This window comes from Aristolochia californica, unplaced genomic scaffold (assembly GCF_029961685.1).
Source record: "Aristolochia californica isolate CCGP_79_NKW_82.1479 unplaced genomic scaffold, dmAriCali1.0.hap1 SCAF_6, whole genome shotgun sequence".
NCBI lineage: Eukaryota > Viridiplantae > Streptophyta > Magnoliopsida > Piperales > Aristolochiaceae > Aristolochia > Aristolochia californica.
The window spans coordinates 43,580,192-43,600,409 of NW_027182257.1; the positions used below are offsets into that span (position 1 = coordinate 43,580,192).

The 20,218-nt window shown below is 38.9% G+C and overlaps 1 protein-coding gene across 5 annotated transcripts; it reads left to right on the plus strand.

The window, feature by feature from the left end:
• The first annotated feature begins 197 nt into the window (after positions 1-197).
• On the plus strand, positions 198-20,205 carry LOC137934832 (mediator of RNA polymerase II transcription subunit 15a-like). Of its 5 annotated transcripts, none has more exons than XM_068779371.1 (15): positions 198-503; positions 660-805; positions 935-1,261; positions 1,509-1,763; positions 2,805-2,916; positions 3,639-3,765; positions 9,434-10,113; positions 11,339-11,933; positions 13,548-13,615; positions 14,493-14,567; positions 14,661-16,028; positions 16,159-16,512; positions 19,128-19,319; positions 19,400-19,488; positions 19,580-20,205. In XM_068779371.1, exons 4-15 carry the CDS (start codon positions 1,537-1,539, stop codon positions 19,782-19,784), a joined length of 4,092 nt encoding a protein of 1,363 aa, XP_068635472.1. In that variant the 5' UTR covers positions 198-503; positions 660-805; positions 935-1,261; positions 1,509-1,536; the 3' UTR covers positions 19,785-20,205. The 5 variants fall into 5 exon arrangements, with proteins under 5 accessions (XP_068635472.1, XP_068635473.1, XP_068635474.1 ...); XM_068779372.1 differs by having other exon boundaries at positions 967-1,261; XM_068779373.1 differs by having other exon boundaries at positions 970-1,261.
• The last annotated feature ends 13 nt before the right edge of the window (positions 20,206-20,218 follow it).

Consider the following 20,218-nt stretch of genomic DNA (forward strand, 5'->3'; position numbering starts at 1 on the left):
ATTTAAAAATTATAAAAATGTTACAATTAGAAATTATAAGCACAATGAACATTCAAATAGAACTATGGGGAGGTGCTTTAAATCACCATATTTCCACATTTTAAACCTCCAAAGGTCCCATACCCTAAGTACCTTCAAACCGATTGTTAACAAATAATTCATGTGGCATCGTACATGGTTTACCCTCTCATCTTTGCCACATCGTCTAGTCAAAGACCTCGTCCTCTTCCCTCCTTCCTCGCGCCCGACATCCTCTTTCCTTTAAATTCCTTGCGGAGAACGCCTCTGCAAGACAACCGTCTCCTCAACCTTCCCCACCAGTGGCCAGACTCGTCCTTTATTTTCCCTGCGTATCAATAATCTCTGTACCTCACAGGCGAAAAGGATTCTCTCATCTTGAACCAGTTGCCTTCTTTCATCTCTCTTGCTGGTTTTTTCTTACTATTTCTAGCCATTATCTTGTAAGCAAATTGAGCGAGGAACTTGATAAGTTCTTCTGGAAGGTAAAATTTTGTCGTTATCCGATTTCTGGACTGTTAATAAAGAGAATCTATAATTGGTTTGAACTTTGAGCTTCGAACTTTGAAGGGAATAAGGAAAACTAAAGATCAATTTAACCATGGGCTCCTCTTGTCGATTTTCTACCGTTTCTATTGCAGATTTTGACCAGAGCACAGGGGATTCTGGCAAACCGGCAGTCTTGCTCAAAGGATCGGAAGGCCTGTTGATCTGCAGAACTTAAGACTGAAAATTTTAGCCCTTTCGAATTGAAGCTACTCTTTCCGCAAAGTGAACTCTATTTCAGGTATGTTCTTCAAATATGTTAGGATTTATTTTTTCCTTGTTCATCTTCGTTCAAAGATTTCATTCTCCCCTACTTTTCTCTAGTATTAAGGCACCTTTGTGAAGGGATTATGTAAAAAATTGGTTGCAGATTATGAAACATTTCATTGTTTTGTTGCGAAGAAGATAGCTGTGGCGGTGGGTCGATTTGGGAGGGAATATACAGTTGCCAGCGGTATACCAAGAATTTTAAGGGAGAGAAAAGACAAGAAAAAGGGGGGTTTGGCTTGCTGACGTATCATAGTGGAAAGATTCCACGTGGGCTGCCATTTTACCTGTTGCTGTTGCTAAGTGCACGTTGCAAACCTCATTTTGAAAGGGGGGGCAGATCGCCGGATGTTTTTCCTCCCTTCCTTTCCATCTTCTCGAGTCCCCCAAAAGCTTGCGGAGCTTGAGGAGGTGAGGTCGAGGTCGCAAGGTATGTTTCGCGTCTAAGCTTTGCCGACCTTCTTCAATTTTCCCGATTGTTTAAATGTTTTGTCAATCTTATTCGCACTCTCGGTTGAGTCGAGAAAAAAGGGGGGACTAAGATTGACCTGGATAAGAACGAGATTACCTCATTAGAGATGGAAGTTCTGTTAACATTCTATGTTTCTTTGTTTCTGCTAAGGCCCTTTTTCCATGTTTCTTCTGAAATTTCAGTTTATGGATGGCAATAATTGCAGGTCTGCTCAAGGAGAATCCATCCCCAGTATGAACCCCAACATGAATTCCGGCTTGACCTCAAATATGAATCCCAACATGAATCCGAACATGAATCCAAACATGAATGCAGGCACTATGAATCCCAACATGAACCCGGCGAACATGAATCCCAACATGAACCCAAATATGAACCCTAACATGAACCCCAACATGGATGTCAATGATTGGAGAACGCAGCTATCGCCTGATTCCAGGCAAAGAATTGTCAACAAGATGTAAGTATGCATATCTGTGTTTGGGCATACTCTGGCCTTTTGACTTTTTCCTTCCTTTGGCTAACATCGATTTAAAAGTTTTATGTGGTCTCTTGAAGAGAACTTTACTTAGCTGGTAACAGTCTTGATAATCTGTTGACTTCTACTCTAAACTACTTTCCTTATCAATTTGAATGAGAAAGAAAAAGAGTTTCCATATGCTCCGCATAATTTACTTACCAATGAATAGTTTAGCATCACTCAGGATATACGAACTCGAATCAAAATTGATGATGATCGTTTCAAGTAAAATAATTTTCAACCTAAGGCCGTTTGGTCTAGGGGTATTCTGTTTACATTAGGTGCATCAGGTCGCGACTTTGAATCGCGCTACGCCCCTCTCAAAAAAAACAAGTAAAATAATTTCCATATAATGCACTGCCAGTAGGTAATTTTTATTTATTTAATTTTTAAAAATATTTTGACAAGATCTTGGGTATGCTAGCCCTTCATGTGATCTTCTGGGCCTGCATCTTCAGATATGCCAATTCCTTAGCTGACTTCCTCACAGTTAATGGAGTTCTTTAACCACGCTTGATATGGGATACTGTGCACCTCATATCTTCTTGGATTCTCCTACAAGTTTATTTTCAGATTCTATGTAGATGTTTGTCTTGTTGTTATCGAGTTTTTTATTTTTTGGTTTATTTGTGCTTTTTCCAATTAGCCTTTCACTAGGTACATGGGGCCTTCTGTTTTCCTAATAAGATTTCTTGCCATTTTCGGGAAAGGAAAAAAAAGAAGTTAATAGCCACATTTAAGATCAACATCTTATGATTGTTAAGGTTAGTGTTAAAATTGGTCAAAGTGTGTTAGTCTTGTTCTCGTGAATAAAACATTGGCACTATTTATTACTTAGCAGTTATTTTTAGGAAATTATTATTATTATTTCCCAATCCATGTGGATATTAGTTAGAATTGCATTTCTTTTCCTTTTTCTCTATTACTTTGTTTTTACACCTTTTAGTCAATACCTAGTAAAGTTTATGTTCACTTGTGTAGCATGGATACCTTGAAAAAGCACTTACCTATCTCTGGCCCTGATGGCTTGGTTGAACTTAAGAAGATTGCTGTAAGATTTGAGGAAAAGATCTATACAGCAGCAACCAGTCAGGTATGTCTTTGACTTAAATTACCTTGTTCGGTAGTAGCTCTTATTTCGGTTCTTGTTGTAGTACATGATTTTCTGTAATAATTTTCCACTACTATCATTTCTTTGGTTGTTCAATTTTGGTGTTTGTAATCAGCAATGCTGGAATGTTTGTGCCTGCTATTCCGAATCTGCAGCAATTCTGTTGTCACCATTGAGAACTTCAGTAGCCTGTACTGTTCTATAGTACAAAACAGTAGTGGCTTGTACATCAGTAGATGCGCTGTTCTCTTTATGACTAAGAATGATGATGAGTATAATTTTTATTCTTTTAGTAACCCCAGTGGCTCTATCATGTATAGGCAAAACTGAGTCTTTGGAAGTTTCACTTTTGTTGGATGTGCAGGTTTACATTTGTCATTTTTTTACTACCAGTATGACATACAGACCTTCAAAGAGAGCACACAATGCGTGCTAACCAGTTTAGATCTAATGGCTGCTTCAGATTATGCTACTTTCCTGTTAGCAGTAATCTGTTTCTTCCAACTGCAACTTACACTGGGAAGTGGTGTCTTCACGTCACTGCTAACCTCTGTCACAGTTTATACATGCTCATTTTGCTTTCTGTTGTTACATGTGTCTTGTTTATTGTGACTAGTTACTAAGGTCTAGTGACTTTCAAGCCTCCAGTTCTTTGTTAGTAACATTTAAGAATTCTAATTTCCTCTATATTTAAAATTTTCCAGACTGACTATCTCCGAAGAATATCTCTGAAGATGCTTACAATGGAGAACAAATCTCAGACTACTGCTCCTGGGACTAACTCTTTGCCATCCAATGCTTCTAGTGGGAATCCAAACCCCCAAGATGCAGGTAGTAAATCAGTTTAATACACTTTCATGTTCCTTAAAAATTTCAGATTCATTTTCTAATTTCTACTTGATAGGCTAGGCTCCAAATAAATGGGGGAGATATAATGTGATGCCCATCCAAAGTTGTAATTATTGCATGGGGTGTGACGGTAGGAAATATGAAAGAATTAAACAGAAATAAGGTCCAATGGGTCTGACCCCCACAACCACAAGGTCTTGTTTCTTGTTATGGATAATTTGTGTGGACGTTCAACTATCAGTTGGGCCTCAATGGAGCATTTTTTATACCATAAATAAAGACATCTAACTCAAAAACTCAAGCTTAGAGTGGGGAGTTCCAATTCAAGTTTTTATCCAAAGCTCTGCACTGATATAGAAATGAGGCGGGATTGTTTTCTGCAATCTAAAACATGGGATAGCTTGCATCTCTCCCCCTTTGTTTGTACTTTCCCTTTTGGAAGTTTTCTAGAATAGAATGCTGTTTATCATTATTATAAAAAAATAAAAATCAGTTTCTCCCTTCTGAAGACATAACAGGGGAAATGGAGAAACTTACTTGTGGCCTTTATTAGTTCGGAGTAAGACATAGGACAGAACATATAATCATAGTTTGGTGAGTAAGACATAGGACAGAACATATAATCATAGTTTGGTGAGTATTAGGAAGAAGGAATTCTCTGGAAGCTAGAATCATCAACATTAGAGATTATGGTAGTGTGTAATTGTACTTTTGGCTTTTAACTAAAGTTTTAGCTTGATGTGCTTATCTATTTTGCATTTGTTGGCAAACTAATTGCTTATATACAGGGGACAATCTTTTGTGTTGTTCGCAAAATATACTGTTGATTGACTTATTTTGGGATGGTATGATTTGAATATAGGATGGTAAACTTAAGAATAAGAAGTCTCAAGTAAGTTGATCTAAGTTTAAACATACAATGAGCAAAGTTTTAACAGAGCTTTTCTCTAGGGTAAATTGTGGGATCAGATTTGCTTGGTCCTTAACATATAAGTTGTTGTCAGAGGAGCAACACAATATGGGATTGACCTCAAATTTGCAAGATCAAAATTGTGAAACATTTGAATTGGAATAGGACCATCATTGCTCATTTTTGTTCATTCAGTAGTTTGCAATATGAAACGTTATCTGTTTTAACTGTAGAGTCTAGTTAGTGTATCTACTACTTATTTATTTATTTATTTTTGAGAATGGTATGAATTATATTGAGAGAAAGAATTTGCAAGATGCAAAACTAGGAAAGCCACTTTCACCATAATAATACAGAGAAAGAAAGAAAGAGGCAAAACCAATGAACATCAGAAGGCCATGCATCATAAAAAAATAAAATAGCTGGGAGATCCATGACATGATGAGCTAATGAATCAACCATGGAATTAGCAGTACGAGGTGAATGAACCCACATAACCTGTAATTGCTCACTCCAATGCACAATTTCATTGAAAACATGAAGAAACAGCCAGGGAGGGTTTTTTTTTTTCAAAATGGAACCAAGAGACCACTGTTGAAGAATCACCCTCACTCATTGCAGGACCTGAAAATGTGTTACACAACAAACCTTGACACCAACTATTGTCAAAAAAAAAAAAAAACTTCATATCACAAAAAAGGGCCTGGAGTTTCACCTCTATCGAATCACAACAATACAATGTTGCAGAGCATACCCAGAGGATTTGGCCAGAATAGTCCCTAATAACACCCCCATCTCCATCGTTGCCCAAATTTCCTCTTGAACTTGTATCGAGGTTTAACTAAAAACACCTCCAGGAAGGGGAGACCAACAATAGTGGGAGGTTGAGTATTAGAGGAAGCTGCAATATTTGTCCATGTATTCTCGAGACAGTACTTAGAAGATGATGAACCCTGAAAACTTACACAAAAATGCGTGGAATGAATAATACACTCAACTATACCACCTAAAGAACGATATGTGTTAAGGAATAGTCCCACATAGATTAGTGAGTACAAATATCTTGAGTTTATTAGTTGAGAAAGAGGCTTCCTAAGGTGGCTAGTCATTTTAGGATGGGCCTTGGACCCAACTTAACATGGTATCAGAGCAGGTTGGTCCCGAGTTCGAGTCCCGCTCCCACCGAATTTTGTCCCATGTATTTCTGGTGAATTTGTCCTGGGTTTTTTGGGTGAATTTGTCCACGGGTTTTCCCGTGTAGGGGAGTGTTGGAATATTTGTTTGTATCGACTGGGCCAGTCCTTGTATAAGATCCGTGGGGTTGCTTTCCTAATAGGTTCGAGCTTTTGAGTACAATGATTTCAACATGGTATCAGAGCAGGTTGGTCCCGAGTTCGAGTCCCGCTCCCACCGAATTTTGTCCCAGGTATTTCTGGTGAATTTGTCCTGGGTTTTTCCAGGAATTTGTCCCGGGTTTTTTCGGTGGATTTGTCCACGGGTTTTCCCCGTGCGGGGGAGTGTTGGAATATTTGTTTGTATCGACCGGGCCAATCCTTTTAGCACACTGGTTTCAACATGGTATCAGAGCAGGTCGGTCACGAGTTCGAATGCCGCTCCCCCCGAATTTGTCCCTTGTACGTTGGGACCCGAATGTACTCGGGTTGTCCCCGTGCGGGGGAGTGTTGAGATATTGACTTGGCCGGTCCTTGTATAAGGTCTTGTTGCGCCTCTCACTAATGCCTCGAGGTTTTAGCGCAATTGGTTTCAACATGGTATCAGAGCAGGTACTCATATGTGGGCCTGTACCTAAACTATCTACTTGTAGAGCCACAAAAGATGGCCTACACCTAAACTATCCACTTGTAGAGCCACAAAAGGGCCTACACCTAAACTGCTTACTCCTAAATTATCCACTTGTAGAACCACAAACGAGGGTCTACACGTGAGGGGGAGTGTTAAGGAATAGTCCTACATAGATTAGTGAGTACACATATCTTGAGTTTATTAGTTGAGAAAGAGACTTCTTAAGGTGGTTAGTCATTTTGGGATGGGCCTTGGATCCAACTTAACAATATGGACCATTAAAAACCGTTATTTCTTTCCTTCCTCAGAGCCCAAACAGTTTGCCTCAAAATTCGTCCTTGACTAGACAACAAAAGCTTTAAAAACTGAAACATAAAATCCCAAAAAAAGAAAACATTGGCAATCACATGGAAAGACCAAAATTTAATAATAAAGCACCCCAAACTGAGTAAACAAAAGGGCACTGACTGAAAATATGATTTACCAACTCATCCTCAATACCCTAAAACTTACAATGTAAATCCTCAATTGCTGGTCCCTTCTAACAAGCTGATTGGTAGTTTTGATCTTCCCTTTGGTGGCACAACAAAGGAAGTACTTAACCTTAGGAGGTGCTGGAATTATTAACTCATCCTCACCCGAAAACATCATGAAATGATCCTCCAACATAGGTAAAAGGTTCCTGATATCAATTGCTTCAATGTCGTTAAGATTACTACAAAAATTGAAGTGTCAATCTCCAATAATATACAATTGAGAAACCAAAATATCTTGGGATAAAACCACATTAAAAAGGCAGTGGAGTGAAGTAACTAAGAGGAATTACCAATCCACTCCAACCAGAACTGAACTCGATGACCACTCCTAACATGCAAACGAATTCCATTAACAAATCAGATTTCAAGCGAATAATCGCTTTCCCCAAACTAGAACTACGGACAGGGATAGAATCACAAGGTCCAGGAGTCCTAAACATTTCTCAACATAACCATACTTGATTATAAGAAGCTGCCTCCAGAGTGCATTGTGCTATCTACTACTCATTTATTAGTAAGCCAAATAGTGTCAAACAGATAGGGTCTACTCGTCTTCCATTTCTAGCTCTGTATGGTTGCTTGTGGCTGGCCTTTTTTATATAGGTCCTATATCTGTATGTTTTGTATGAGAAGATAGTGTCCTTACTATAGAACCCTTAGTTTAGTTCTTAAAATATGTTTTTGCTGAGCATTCACTTTTATGTTATACACGGGGATAGGATTAGATTTAGGCTTGATATTTGGTTAGATTGGGAGCCTTTATCCACTGTTTTCTCTCTCTTGTATGCTATGGCTAGAGATCATTGAGTTTGGGTGGAATGACCATTTTGGGATGGAAATTGGGATCTTGATTTGAGAAGAAACTTACGTGGTAATGAAATGAATGAGGCTCCTCGGCTTTTAGTAAAAAAGTTGTTACATGGTGGGTAGTGGAGAAGATCAGTGATTTGGAAGTTTAGTGCTTGTGGAATGCAAATTGTGTTGTCTTTCTATGCTCAGTTTAAGTTATCTAGCATCTACTTTAGTTTGGGACAGTCTAGCCCCTCCAAAGGCAAAGTCATTTTGTGAGGTGCACTCTAAAGGTTGGATTCAATGATGGATCAGATTCTTTCTATACAAGATGTTAGCTGTAAAATCTGTTCATTAGCTAATCACTCAAAAAAAAAAAACATCTGTTTTACATTTCTCATTTCCCTATTCTAGTCATTCTGGAGAAATTTGGCTTTTGTTTTTGTTTTCTGTGTTCTTTCCTAGGCTTATTACTTCAAGCTTTTTCAAGGAAGCTTCCAAAGTTTGGGGAAGTTCTGTGTATAATGGGCTCTCTATGCAATTATCTGGGGCCTTATGGGAAGGGAAACTCTAAAGCATTTGAGTATTGTGCTTGTACTGTAGGAGTCATTGAGTGTATAATTCATTATGCATAATTTTGGTTAAGCAAATATCCCTTCTTCCATCATTTCATTAGTGCTATTTTAGGTTTCATTGGTGAGATGTGCCTATTTTTTGCAGCCTTTGGAAATTGAAGGGTCCTAAATTGGGAGCCCCCTCAATAAGGGTAACTAAAACTAAATTTTATGAGAGCTCCAAAGGGAATCCAGACCCCATAGGAGTTTGGAGACTTTTTGTCAGGCTGACAGTGCTGGTCATGTTATTTGAGCTTACCCAGCACCCTTTTTGGGGTAAGCGACTCCACACAGGCAGAGCCTTGAACTTTGCTCTTTGGATTAAGAATTTCTTCATAGAATTTTGTCTTCCCCCTTGTTGTTGAGGAGAGTTTCTTCTGGTTATTGGTTGATTTTCAGATAGTTGTTCTCCTTGGAGATTTGGAAGATTCATAATGAAATTATGTCTCTTTGTGAAGATCTTCAGTTAGTTTGGCCACATACTGTTAAATATGCCAATGGGGTTATTGATTCCTTATCTAGGCTATTTGTTTCTATCTCACCTTGTTGAGAGCAGCACTTGTGTCATTGACATGGGCTGATTATTCTTTATCTTTTCTAGTAATATTTTGTTTTGTAGGCTTGGTGTGGCCTTGCTTTCTGTCTTTTTCTGGCAGTTTTAGCCATGGTTTTTCTTTGTGAATTCTATGTTCTTTCCTTCTTAAATGTAATCTAATTTTGTTTTTTTTTAAAAAGTATCTGATAGGTCTCACTATCATGTACTTTCAGTTTTATATGAACTTATTTATTTTACTTGTGTGAAGATTGTATATGCTTATTGTTTTTTATGAACCCATTGAGTTAGATCTGGTGGCTTGACTGGGTTGATGGCTGGTTTGGATTTTTAAGGCATTATATAAAATAAACATTAATAGTTTACACCTGAGTTCCTGTTAGAAAGGGGGAAAAACAGATATACAGCTCTCATTTGCAGTAACAAAATGTCTTTTTTCTCCTAGTGCGCAACCAGCAGCAGCAGCAGCAGCACCTACCCATTCCCATGGGCAATCAATCTCAGTCTCGCCAGCAGATGATTCAACAAAACCTTCAAAACAATATCCCTTCTGCTGTGCTACAAAGTTCTGCAACCCTGCCTCCTACAGGAGCAACTCAGACTTCCATGGCCAGTGTTGGCCAGAACTCCAGCTTACCTCCTAGCATGGCTGCAATGTCACAAAATTCAGTTAGTTCTTCTCTAGTAGGGACTGGAGTTGCGCCAAACATGTTTACAAATTCACAGAGGCAACAATTGCAAGTGAGACAACAAGGATTACCCCAGCAGACTGTGCAGAATTCACAACAGTTCAATATGTACCAGCAACAATTGTTGAACAAGAAGCTGCAGGTTCAGCCTTCACTTTTACAGTCTCAACTCCAGCAGCAGCCACAGCAGTCAATGTTACAGACAAATCAGATGCAGGGGACACAGCAGTCTCTTATGCAACTTTCTTCGGGGCTTCCAACAAGCCAGACTACTCTTCAGCAGACACCACCTTCTATGATGCAGTCATCTGCACAATCAAGCCTTCAATCAAACCCCCAGTCTTCTATGCAACAGTCAACGCCTATTCTTCAGCAGCACCCACAATCTGTTATGAGGCAGCAACAGGCTTCACAACAATCTCCTCTGCATCAACAGGTCTTTCTCTCTCTCCCCCCCCATCCTTTAAAACCAAACTGGAGCAAACTGCTTATTGGCAAACTTCTGATCTGATTTTTCTGGTAACGAGGGTTCTTATTTTCAATCTCTTTTGGCTAGCAATTCCATTCCCTTTGCACAATGTTTGCATAATGTTTAAGTAGGTTAGGTTTTTGTAGTTGCATTTTTTTTCTTAACAGAATCTCCATAAAAAAATACACAAAAAGAAGAAGAAGCAAAGGAGTCAGCAGCGCCTGACTGTGATAGCTTGTTGGGCCAATTGGTCTCTCATGCCTCGACTTGCTTCAGTTTGTTGGATTTAGGTTGTGTTTTGCACAGCCCTTTGGATTCCAAAAACAGCTCTTTTGGTCAAAGAGCTACATCTAGTGTCCGAAGTTGTGTTGGTTAGTTGTCTCTTTTTTTTTAAATGTTTAATTGTTTCTTTCAAAGTGTTCATCTGTCAAAGAGGAGAAAATCCCCTCTTTGGTGAAGCTACGGAATGAAGTTTTTCCTAGGAGGAGATCTTTTTTAAAAAGAGAAAATTAGTATTCATTTAAAAAATATATCCTTATAATATTACAAAATTTCATACATAGACCTCCTATAGAATGGTTTACTTCGTAGAGAACTTACTTTAATATGGACACTTACATCTTATGTGAGACCCACCTAACTTATCGTGCACAAAATGGGTCGACTAATATGGATCTATACATGACATGGGATTGATTAATCCTACAAATTGGTGGGCCTTTAAATTGATTATGCAATCATGCCAAAGGGTATTTTAGTAGTTTTCTTAAAAATTACCTTAATATTTTATGTTTATTTTAGTATAAAATTTAAGGTACAAATAAAGGTATTTTGTTACTTTCCTTTCAAGATTGTCTCATATAATTATACTAAATTTCATACAAGATTCTTTTTATGTAGTACACGCTTTCAAAATGGTTGTGGCCCTAAAGAGGTCTTCACAGAGAAGGAATCTTTGATAAAGCCTTTCTCGATGAGCCCTCTATAAAAGAGGGGGCCAAGTGCAGCCTTAATATGACATTCGTTTTACTTTTCACCTATAAAAAAATTTAAAAGCTATGTCCATCATGTTGAGTACCCAGTGTAGAATATTCTGGATGAAACATTAAATCTACTAGTCTGAAAAAATTCTTGGTGATGAATAATGAGATTGTTAAATGATAATTAAAGAACCTTCTTTTGTCACTAACAGCAAACACCTCTGGGCCAGCAGCAGATGTTGCCGTCACAGCAACAGCAGCAGCAGCAACAGTTGCTAGGCCAGCAATCAAGTGGGACCAGCATACAACAGAATCAGCTACTTAGTCAGCAGCAACAGAACAATCTTCCAGACATGCAGCAGCAGCGATTACTGGGCCAACAACAACAACAACAATTGATTGGACAGCAGAACAATATCTCAAACTTGCATCAGCAGAACATGCAGCAACATCAACAAAATATGCGAATGCAGGCCAAGGTTGCGGCAGCACAGCAACAACAACAGAACCAACAGGGATCATCAGCGCTGCTATCATCTCAAGGCCATCAGGGCCAGTCGCAATCTCAACAGCAGCATCTAATGTCTCATCTTCAGCCACAACAAGCACAGTTGCAACAAATAGGATTGCAGCAACAACAACAGCAGCAACAACAACAACAGCAGCAGCAACAACAACAACATCAACGTGATATGCAGCAAAGAACTCAAGCATCAAGTGCTTCCCTTCAGCCACATGGTGCTGCAGTGGAGCAGCAAAGACAGCAAATGCTTCAGTCACGAAGAGGACTTCCAGATGCTTCATCAAGTAGGCCATTTAAAAAATTATAATCTATTTTCTTTATACGTGGAAACCAGAATTATCTCTTACTCTGAAAAAAATGACAAATGAAATTATAATGCTCGTTTTTATTACATTGGAGTATATAGTACAGTGTCTTGAATTGCATCAAGATAGTTTCCTGAAATGGTTGAGTTTTACTAGGTTTTTTTCAAGCCTTTGAAAAAATATATGGAGGTTTTCTAATCCAATGTTACATGAGAGACAACCAGATAAGTTTGTTGGGTACACAATTTAACGTCTTTGTTCAACATGAGACTGAAGTTCTTCCATTACAAATGATTTGCCTACAGAGTGCTTAAGCAAGTAGGATGTAATGGGTTGGTCAATTTAGTTTAGCTCATAGGTGAACAATTTTCCATAGTAAAGCTATCTAGTTTGTGAACATTCTTTAGTGAAAAAAAGTCCCACGTAAGTGTTAAGAAAAGGGACTAGGTTATAAGATTGAGTAATGAGCCTCCTAAATGGCTAGTCATTTTGGGATGGAACTGGACTCAATCCAACAGTAGCATCAGAACAGAATATGAGCATGGGCTAAGGCCGAGTTTGTACTCCCCATGTTATTGTACATTGTGGACTCCATGAGGTGGGAGTCTTATGTTGGGAGATTGTGGCCATGTCTCAGGCCTATTATGTGTAATCCTGAACGTGGGAGGGAGTATTTAGTGAAAAAAAGTCCTACATTGAGAAGTGTTAAGAAAAATTATTAGGTTATAAGGTTGAGGAGTAAGCCTCCTAAATGGCTAGTTATTTTGGGATAGAAGCAAGCTTAACCTAACAAACATCTCAACAATTACTACCACAATAACTTTTTTTGTAATAGTAATCTGAACGAAATGCCCTGGTGCTATTAATGATTTTAACATGTTTTTTAATGGCAGTTTTACTAAGAATATAGTTAATAAAAGGCAAAATGTTGTAAATTCATAACGGTAAAGGGTTTTGTAATGGCCAATCGTCATCATCAGATCCTAAATTTAATGAGTTCTTTAGTTTCTGAGCATTTGGAAGTGATACCTTCTCAATTTGGGGGGGGGGGATTGGCATGTGAAATAATTGAGTCTCTTATGAAGTGTGCAGGGCACTAGGGGGTGCAGTACCTCTGATGCACCACCCCTGTAACTCGGCTCAACCCTGCTACCTGTGTACCCCTTTCAACTCAATTTTGTTGAGTGCTCTGCAAAGATGGATGTTTAATTTTTGTAAGAAAGATAGAAAAAGGAGAAAGAGAAGAGATTTGAGAGACAAAGATGAACCAGAGAAAGGAGAGGAGATGCTCCTTCGGCAGTTTCAGAAAATCATCTTTGGGGTTGTTCATTACTTGAGTGAAAAATAGTTCACTTCCTGAAATACCCTTCATGAAACTGACATATGCCTACTGATTCTAAATTACAGAAATAACGAACTGTTACTTTCCTAACATACTCCTAGTAAACTTATAAGAACAGTAAATTACACAACTACCATATACAAAAGGACCAAATTGCCCCTCAAATATTCTTTTGTCATCAACACTTTTTTCCCCTTTAAAAACATATGTATTTCAACACTCGTAACTAAACTATTGTTTCCTCCTTGCAGCATCTCTGGATTTGACAGCACAAACTGGACAGAATGGTGCTGATTGGCAGGAAGAGGTGTATCAGAAGGTAAATTCTGGCAACCTTTTTGCAGGCTTTTCTTAATTTTTCTTTTAGGTTGTCAAGGTATTATCTATGGAGTACCCCTCAACTATGAAGGGGTCATATTAAGAAGAAGAGTTGGTACCAAGCCTTGCAAAAGGAGGGAAGTACCATGAGAAAGAGAGAACGCTTCGCATTGCTGAAGTCCCTTTACACTTTTGTGCGCATAATTATTTTTTTCATATGCATGATTGAGTTTGGATGTAATAATTTGCATATCAAAAGCAAAACTTTCCCTCTCTGGCTAACTACTCTGATCAGTCTAGGATTTTTTTTTCTCGGAAAGTACCAGTCTAGGACATTGATTGTTTTTGTGATCTATCCTTCTTACAAGTTTGATTGTTCACCTTTATGGCTACTAGCCTACCTGATTGATCACATAGTGGATGTTGATGGTATGACATTTTTTGACTCAAGGCTTTTCTCGTTGTTCTTTTGATGTATTCAAGAGTTATACATGATGGTCATAGATATCATGATTTATCTAAAATAGTTAATTCTGAAGGGTGGGGATCGTAAAAGGGGGTTTACTACTGAAAGGGCCATGGTCTTACATTATAAGTGGATAGTATAATCCGTGCTCCTTCAGAACTGTAGTTTATCTGAATATTTCGTTTGCTTTATGAATTTCTGGCTGATTCCTGCAGCAAAGTTTAAAAGTTCAATGTAAAAATTTCTGATCTCGCATTATGAGGTACATGCAATGAAGTAGCTGTTTGTGCACTACATACATGTGAATGGGCATGCAAGCATATTATTCAAATTTTTATTTGCCTACATAATTTTCCTTGAGAGCTCTTATTCTCTTCATATAGGTTAAGTTTCATTTTTTCTGTTTGGGCAGATAAAATCTATGAAAGATATGTACTACCTGGAACTGTCGGAAGTGTATAGTAGGATTAATCAGAAATTCCAGCAGGTATATGCCGTTTTTGTTTTTTAATCATCTTACATTGAGTTTGTAAAGTTTACTTCTGATGAATGATGATCTTCCCACTTTCAATGTTGACAGGCTGATGCTCTTCCTCAGGGGCAAAAATCAGGGGAACAAATGGAAAAAATTAAATATGTTAAGACCATGTTAGAAAAAATGCTGCAATTTCTAAATGTACCGAAAGGAAACGTCCTACCAATTTTCAAGGAGAAGCTGCCTCTCTATGAGAAGCAGATACTTAATTTTCTCAACTCACATAGGCTCAAGAAGCCACCATCTATACAGCATCTAGGTGGTCCTCCATCTGTTGGGCAATCACAACCTGCCATGTCACAGCAGGCTGCATCACAAATCCCTCAGCTGCAGCATCACGATAATCATATGAATCAAATTCAACCCATCAACATGCAGGGTTCGGTAACATCAAACATGCCGCATGGTGGGTCGATGGCTTCATCACATTTAGGGGTTCCTCAAACCCAACAAACGATGATGAATTCGCTTCAGACAGCCTCCAATTTGGATTTGGTTCAAGGAAATTCATTGCCACAAGGAATGATGAACTCTGGGCAGCAGACTACAGTGAATGGGACCCAACAAACTAATGTTAACACATTACCACAAGGTGGTGTCAGTATGTTACAATCTAATATGAATACCCTCCAATCAAATGCCACTATTCTCCAACAGCATCAACATCTGAAACCACAGCAGGATCAGCAGCAACAAATGATCCAAGCCCAACAGCTGAAGCAACAGTTCCAACAGCGTCAGATGCACCCTCAGTTGATTCAGCAACACCAGAAGCAACAACTTATACAGCAGCAACAACTTCAGCAACAGCAGTTGCACCAACAACAGAAGCAGCAAATGCCTCAAATCCATCTAATGAATAATGATGTGAATGACTTGAAGGTTAGACAGGGGACTGGTATGATCAAACAAGGAATGTTTTCTCAGCATCATCAGCCTGGCCCACGGTCTACATACCATCACCAACAGCTGAAGCCAGGTCTTCCAATATCATCACCTCAGCTCATACAGTCTCATTCCCCTCAAATTTCTCAGCATCCTTCTCCACAGATTGACCAGTCAAATGTGTTGACTGCTCTTCCAAAAAGTGGGACACCAGTGCAAACTGCAGGTTCTCCTTTTGTTCCCTCTCCTCCCACTCCTTTGTTGGCTCCATCTCCCATCCCAGGTGACTCAGAGAAACCACAGACTTCTGCTGTTTCATCTATCTCTAATGCTGGAAATGTCGGTCTCCAGCAGATAGCTTCTACTCATGCCCAAGCACAATCTCTTGCAATTGGTACACCAGGGATCTCAGCCTCCCCTTTGCTTGCAGAGTTTAGTAGCCCAGATGGTAACCAAGTTAGTGCTGCCTCATCACTTCCTGGCAAATCAAACATGACTGAACCACCTCTTGAGCGCTTGATTAAAGTGGTGAGTAACATTAAAACATTGGTGTCCAGAGACGATACAACTCTGGGTGCACCAATTAGATTAAATCTTTGTCCTAGAAATGCTTTTCTTCATTTAGTCTCACTTCCTCCCCCTTTTCTTTTGTTTTTAGGTGAGATCAATGTCTGCTAAAGCTTTCAGCTCATCTGTAAGTGATATTGGTTCCGTTGTCAGTATGGTGGACAGAATAGCCGGGTCTGCTCCAGGTAATGGATCTAGAGCAGCTGTTGGTGAAGATTTGGTGGCTATGACTAAGTGCCGTTTGCAAGCTAGAAATATCATTCCACCAGATGGTAATGCTTCAGCTGCGACAAAGAAAATGAGGCAGCTCACAAGTGCCATGCCTTTGAATGCTGTGTCATCAGCTTGTAGTGTGAATCATATCAGTCTCAAGCAGTTAAGTGGTCTTGAGACATCTGAATTTGAATCAACTTCAACATCGAGGGTTAAGAGACAAAAAGTTGAGGTATGATATTGTTAGATATCTTCTTCATCCATGTTGCACAACAATTTCAGTGATCTTAGGTTTCAGGTTGAGTGCTTGGGCTGACCCAGTTTTGAAAATGTCAAAATTTGTGACTCTTTGACCGAAAAAAATGTTCAAATTTGCTTGCAGAAGTATTGGCAGCTGTTTGGTGCATCAGTTTATGGATTAACTTATTTTTTCATAATTATGAAGAGAAACATCCTTCAAAATTGAAAGGGAAAATCACTTGCTTCTTGTTATTCTAGCACTAAGAAATATAAGTGTAGCATAAAAGTCTCGACAATAGTCTAAAAACTGCCCTTATGAAAACTATTCATCTCTGAAGGTGTTATGCAACTGCCGTCCTAGAAAAGCTTGCACTTGGGATTTCTTGTACAAATTAAACACTAGAACAGTTGCTCATTGTGAAAATTTACCCATAAAGTTGCAATCTAAATCAAAGAATCTTACTCTAACTTAGGACTTCCTGTTTGTGTTATAACCTGGTTTTAAATAGGTACATCTATATTTGCTTTGAATCAAAAGGCATTGTGATTTTGATGATTTTGTAGTTTTCAACATGAAATATGACCACACTTCCCATATTATGTATGTTTTCTTCTTGGGGGCAAACCATGAATCTTTTGAGGGGTCTGTTTTTCTTTTTGGAAACTGGTCATGCAAGTCTTTCACGACACTTGCTTGGTCCTCATCTCACTCCTGATCCTACGCCTCCTTAGAAGTAGGCGTTCACTCTCTCTCTCTCTCTGAATATAGTGCACCCTTGTCAGTCGACCTTACTGCAGATCGCTTATCCTGCAAGGCGAACTCTAACTATCATTATGTTATCAGTACATAGGCAACTCTATTGTTCCTACATCAGGATCTGTCAAATCATGGCTACAATCGACAGCGAGCTCGAAGCCTGCTCTTCCTCTGTCAGTGCCCCTCCATCTGATTGGCTTACTTTCATCTGGGCCTCACTCAAACAGTCTCTCCCTGAACTCACGAGGGGCGGATGCTCTGCTGAAGTCTTATCATGGGTTGAGGAACTTAAGGGCTTTAGGAACCTGCCGTTGGTCTCAAGAACTTGAGTGGTCTTTATAGGTACCGATGTGGACTGTATAGCTGCCGAGAAGCTTTGGGGTAAAATATGAATTTTGGGATATCTGCTTTCCCTTTCGGAAGCTGGTCTCTCCTTATGTTGCATTGACCTAGTGAGTTCTTGGTGAAGCTCTCTGTTATGCTTATTTTGATCCTGTTTCAATGAGGAAGCACTGTATCATATGAAATAGGATCCACTTCCTGTTAGACTTGGGATCAAAATACAAAGGGCACAAATCCCATTAATTTGAGAGGCAGTGCGTTTCTTAAATTTTAATTTCCTTAATCAGTCAATCTTGTGGGAAACTATGAAGGAAATAAAGATCCTTATTGCACTTTGTGGTTCTGGGAATTCGGTATGCCTGAATGTGGGAAATCTTGGGTTTTTTGGGCTGATAGATTATGAAGGTTTAGGCCATTTGTTTAATCATCTTCTCATCTAAATCTTTAACTCAGCAACTGTTGAATGGGTTCCATGATTTGCTTTGGCCACGTGTTTAATCATCTTCTCATCTAAACCTTTAACTCAGCAACTGTTGAATGGATTCCATGATTAGCTTTGGCCACGTGTTTAATCATCTTCTCATCTAAATCTTTAACTCAGCAACTGTTGAATGGATTCCATGATCGGGTGTGTGTCATTTTATGCAAAAACCATTTTGAGTTTCTCCATAATTTTTTTTTATATATATATATATATATGCATGCTAAAGGCTGCAGCTTAGTTTGGTTAGTGCTGAAAATGTTTGGGCTATTGTGCATGTATGTGGGAGAATTGGCTTTAAACGTGCTGCTTTGTCAGGAATTGTTTGATTTGGCTGATTCAATGATCATGCAATTTGTCAACTGATTTTAGCTGAAACCAAAATTTGGCTTTAAACGTGATGTGGTTCAATCTGCAATTTGATGAAGCTACTATTTTGACATTGATTCGATCTGTTTCTGGTTCTCTACAGGAGTATTTCTGTTTAAAATTTTATGCAAAAGCCAAATCGAAAGATGTTCAAATGTTATGATGAAACAATGTTCCGTTGTATCTCAACTGCTTTCTTACATTTGAAAAAGTAATTTTTTGCTCCTCTGCTTCAACATGAGTTGAAGCATATCTGACACAGGTGTGTTTGAATTTTGTTGTAGTTAGAACTGGTTGTCTTTGCTAACACATGCTTTTCTGAAACTAAAATGTAAGATGTTTTCTACAATGATGACCTTTCCTGCCAATTGTACGACTATTGGTTCTTATCTTTGTTTTTCTTGTTAGGGTAGGGTAAGACTTTTTGGCACTTTTGATCACCTTGCTTAGAAGTAGTCAACACATCTACCCAAAACTTTTATGAGAATGCTGCGATTTTGTTTGGTGCTTTGGTTGCCCCTGGTTTGGCTGAGGCCTTTGTTCCTGTAAACCATCAGTTGCCTTGCTGATGTTGTGTGAAATCTATTTACTGGAAAATGATTTCTGACCGTTCCCTGTTAAACAGATTTTGACTGAATAATTTATTTTATCAACGTAGGCAAACCATGCACTACTGGACGAAATCCGAGAAATTAATTTGCAGCTCATTGATACTGTTGTGGAAATTAGTGGTGAGGATGTAGATTCCATTGCAGCTGGAGCTGAGGGTGAAGGGGCTGTAGTCAAATGTTCTTTCAGTGCTGTGGCCCTCAGTCCAAGTTTAAAGTCACAGTTGGTTTCTGCTCAAATGGTAAGAATTTGTTGCCCAAGATGGCAGTCAGAAGATCCATCATGACCTGATATTTACCCTTTTTCAATTGTTATGTGCAGTCCCCAATCTTGCCCTTGAGGTTGCTTGTTCCCATAAATTATCCGAATTGCTCTCCTGTAGTCTTAGACAAGTTACCCGATGAATCAAGGTGTGTACCTGGTATTTCACATTTTTTCAATTTTATGCATCAGAACCTACACATACATCAATTAGGGCCATTCATTTCTTCTTAATGCCAGGAAAGAGATGGAAGATTTGTCAGTGAAGGCCAAGTCAAGGTTTAATATGTCCCTACGTGGATTATCACAGCCTATGTCTCTGGCAGAGATGGCAAGGACTTGGGATGCCTGTGCCCGTAAGGTCATCCTAGATTATGCTCAACAGAGTGGAGGCGGCAGCTTCAGCTCCAGTTACGGTACTTGGGAAAGCTGTGTGAGTGCTTAGTCATGGAAAGTCGGCTGTGCCGACAAATTCCCGGTATTTGTTCTTTTATCTCATCTTATGTAGATGGTACCCTGCTAGAGAAGCTCCAGAGGGTTGTGTGGCCTTGTCGTGTGAATACGAGGAGTATATATATTATGTACACTTGGGTTTCTTGAAATGGAATAGATGACATGACCTTGATTCTACCTAAAATAGTATCAAGACTGTCGATTCATGTCAATATACTGCAATGTGCTTTTGTAGCATCTGGGGTTTCTTGAGCTGTATTTCTGTATAATATGGAATCAAAGTCATCAGTTTACACAGGTCTTAACAGGATTGGATGACCGGTTTCTTGTTCTGTTTCCAAGTAGGAGCTTTTATTTAAGTCTTTAGCCCATTTTTTTTTTTTTTAAAACCCTTTTTGGTTGGCTCTCTGAGAACTTTCATCATAT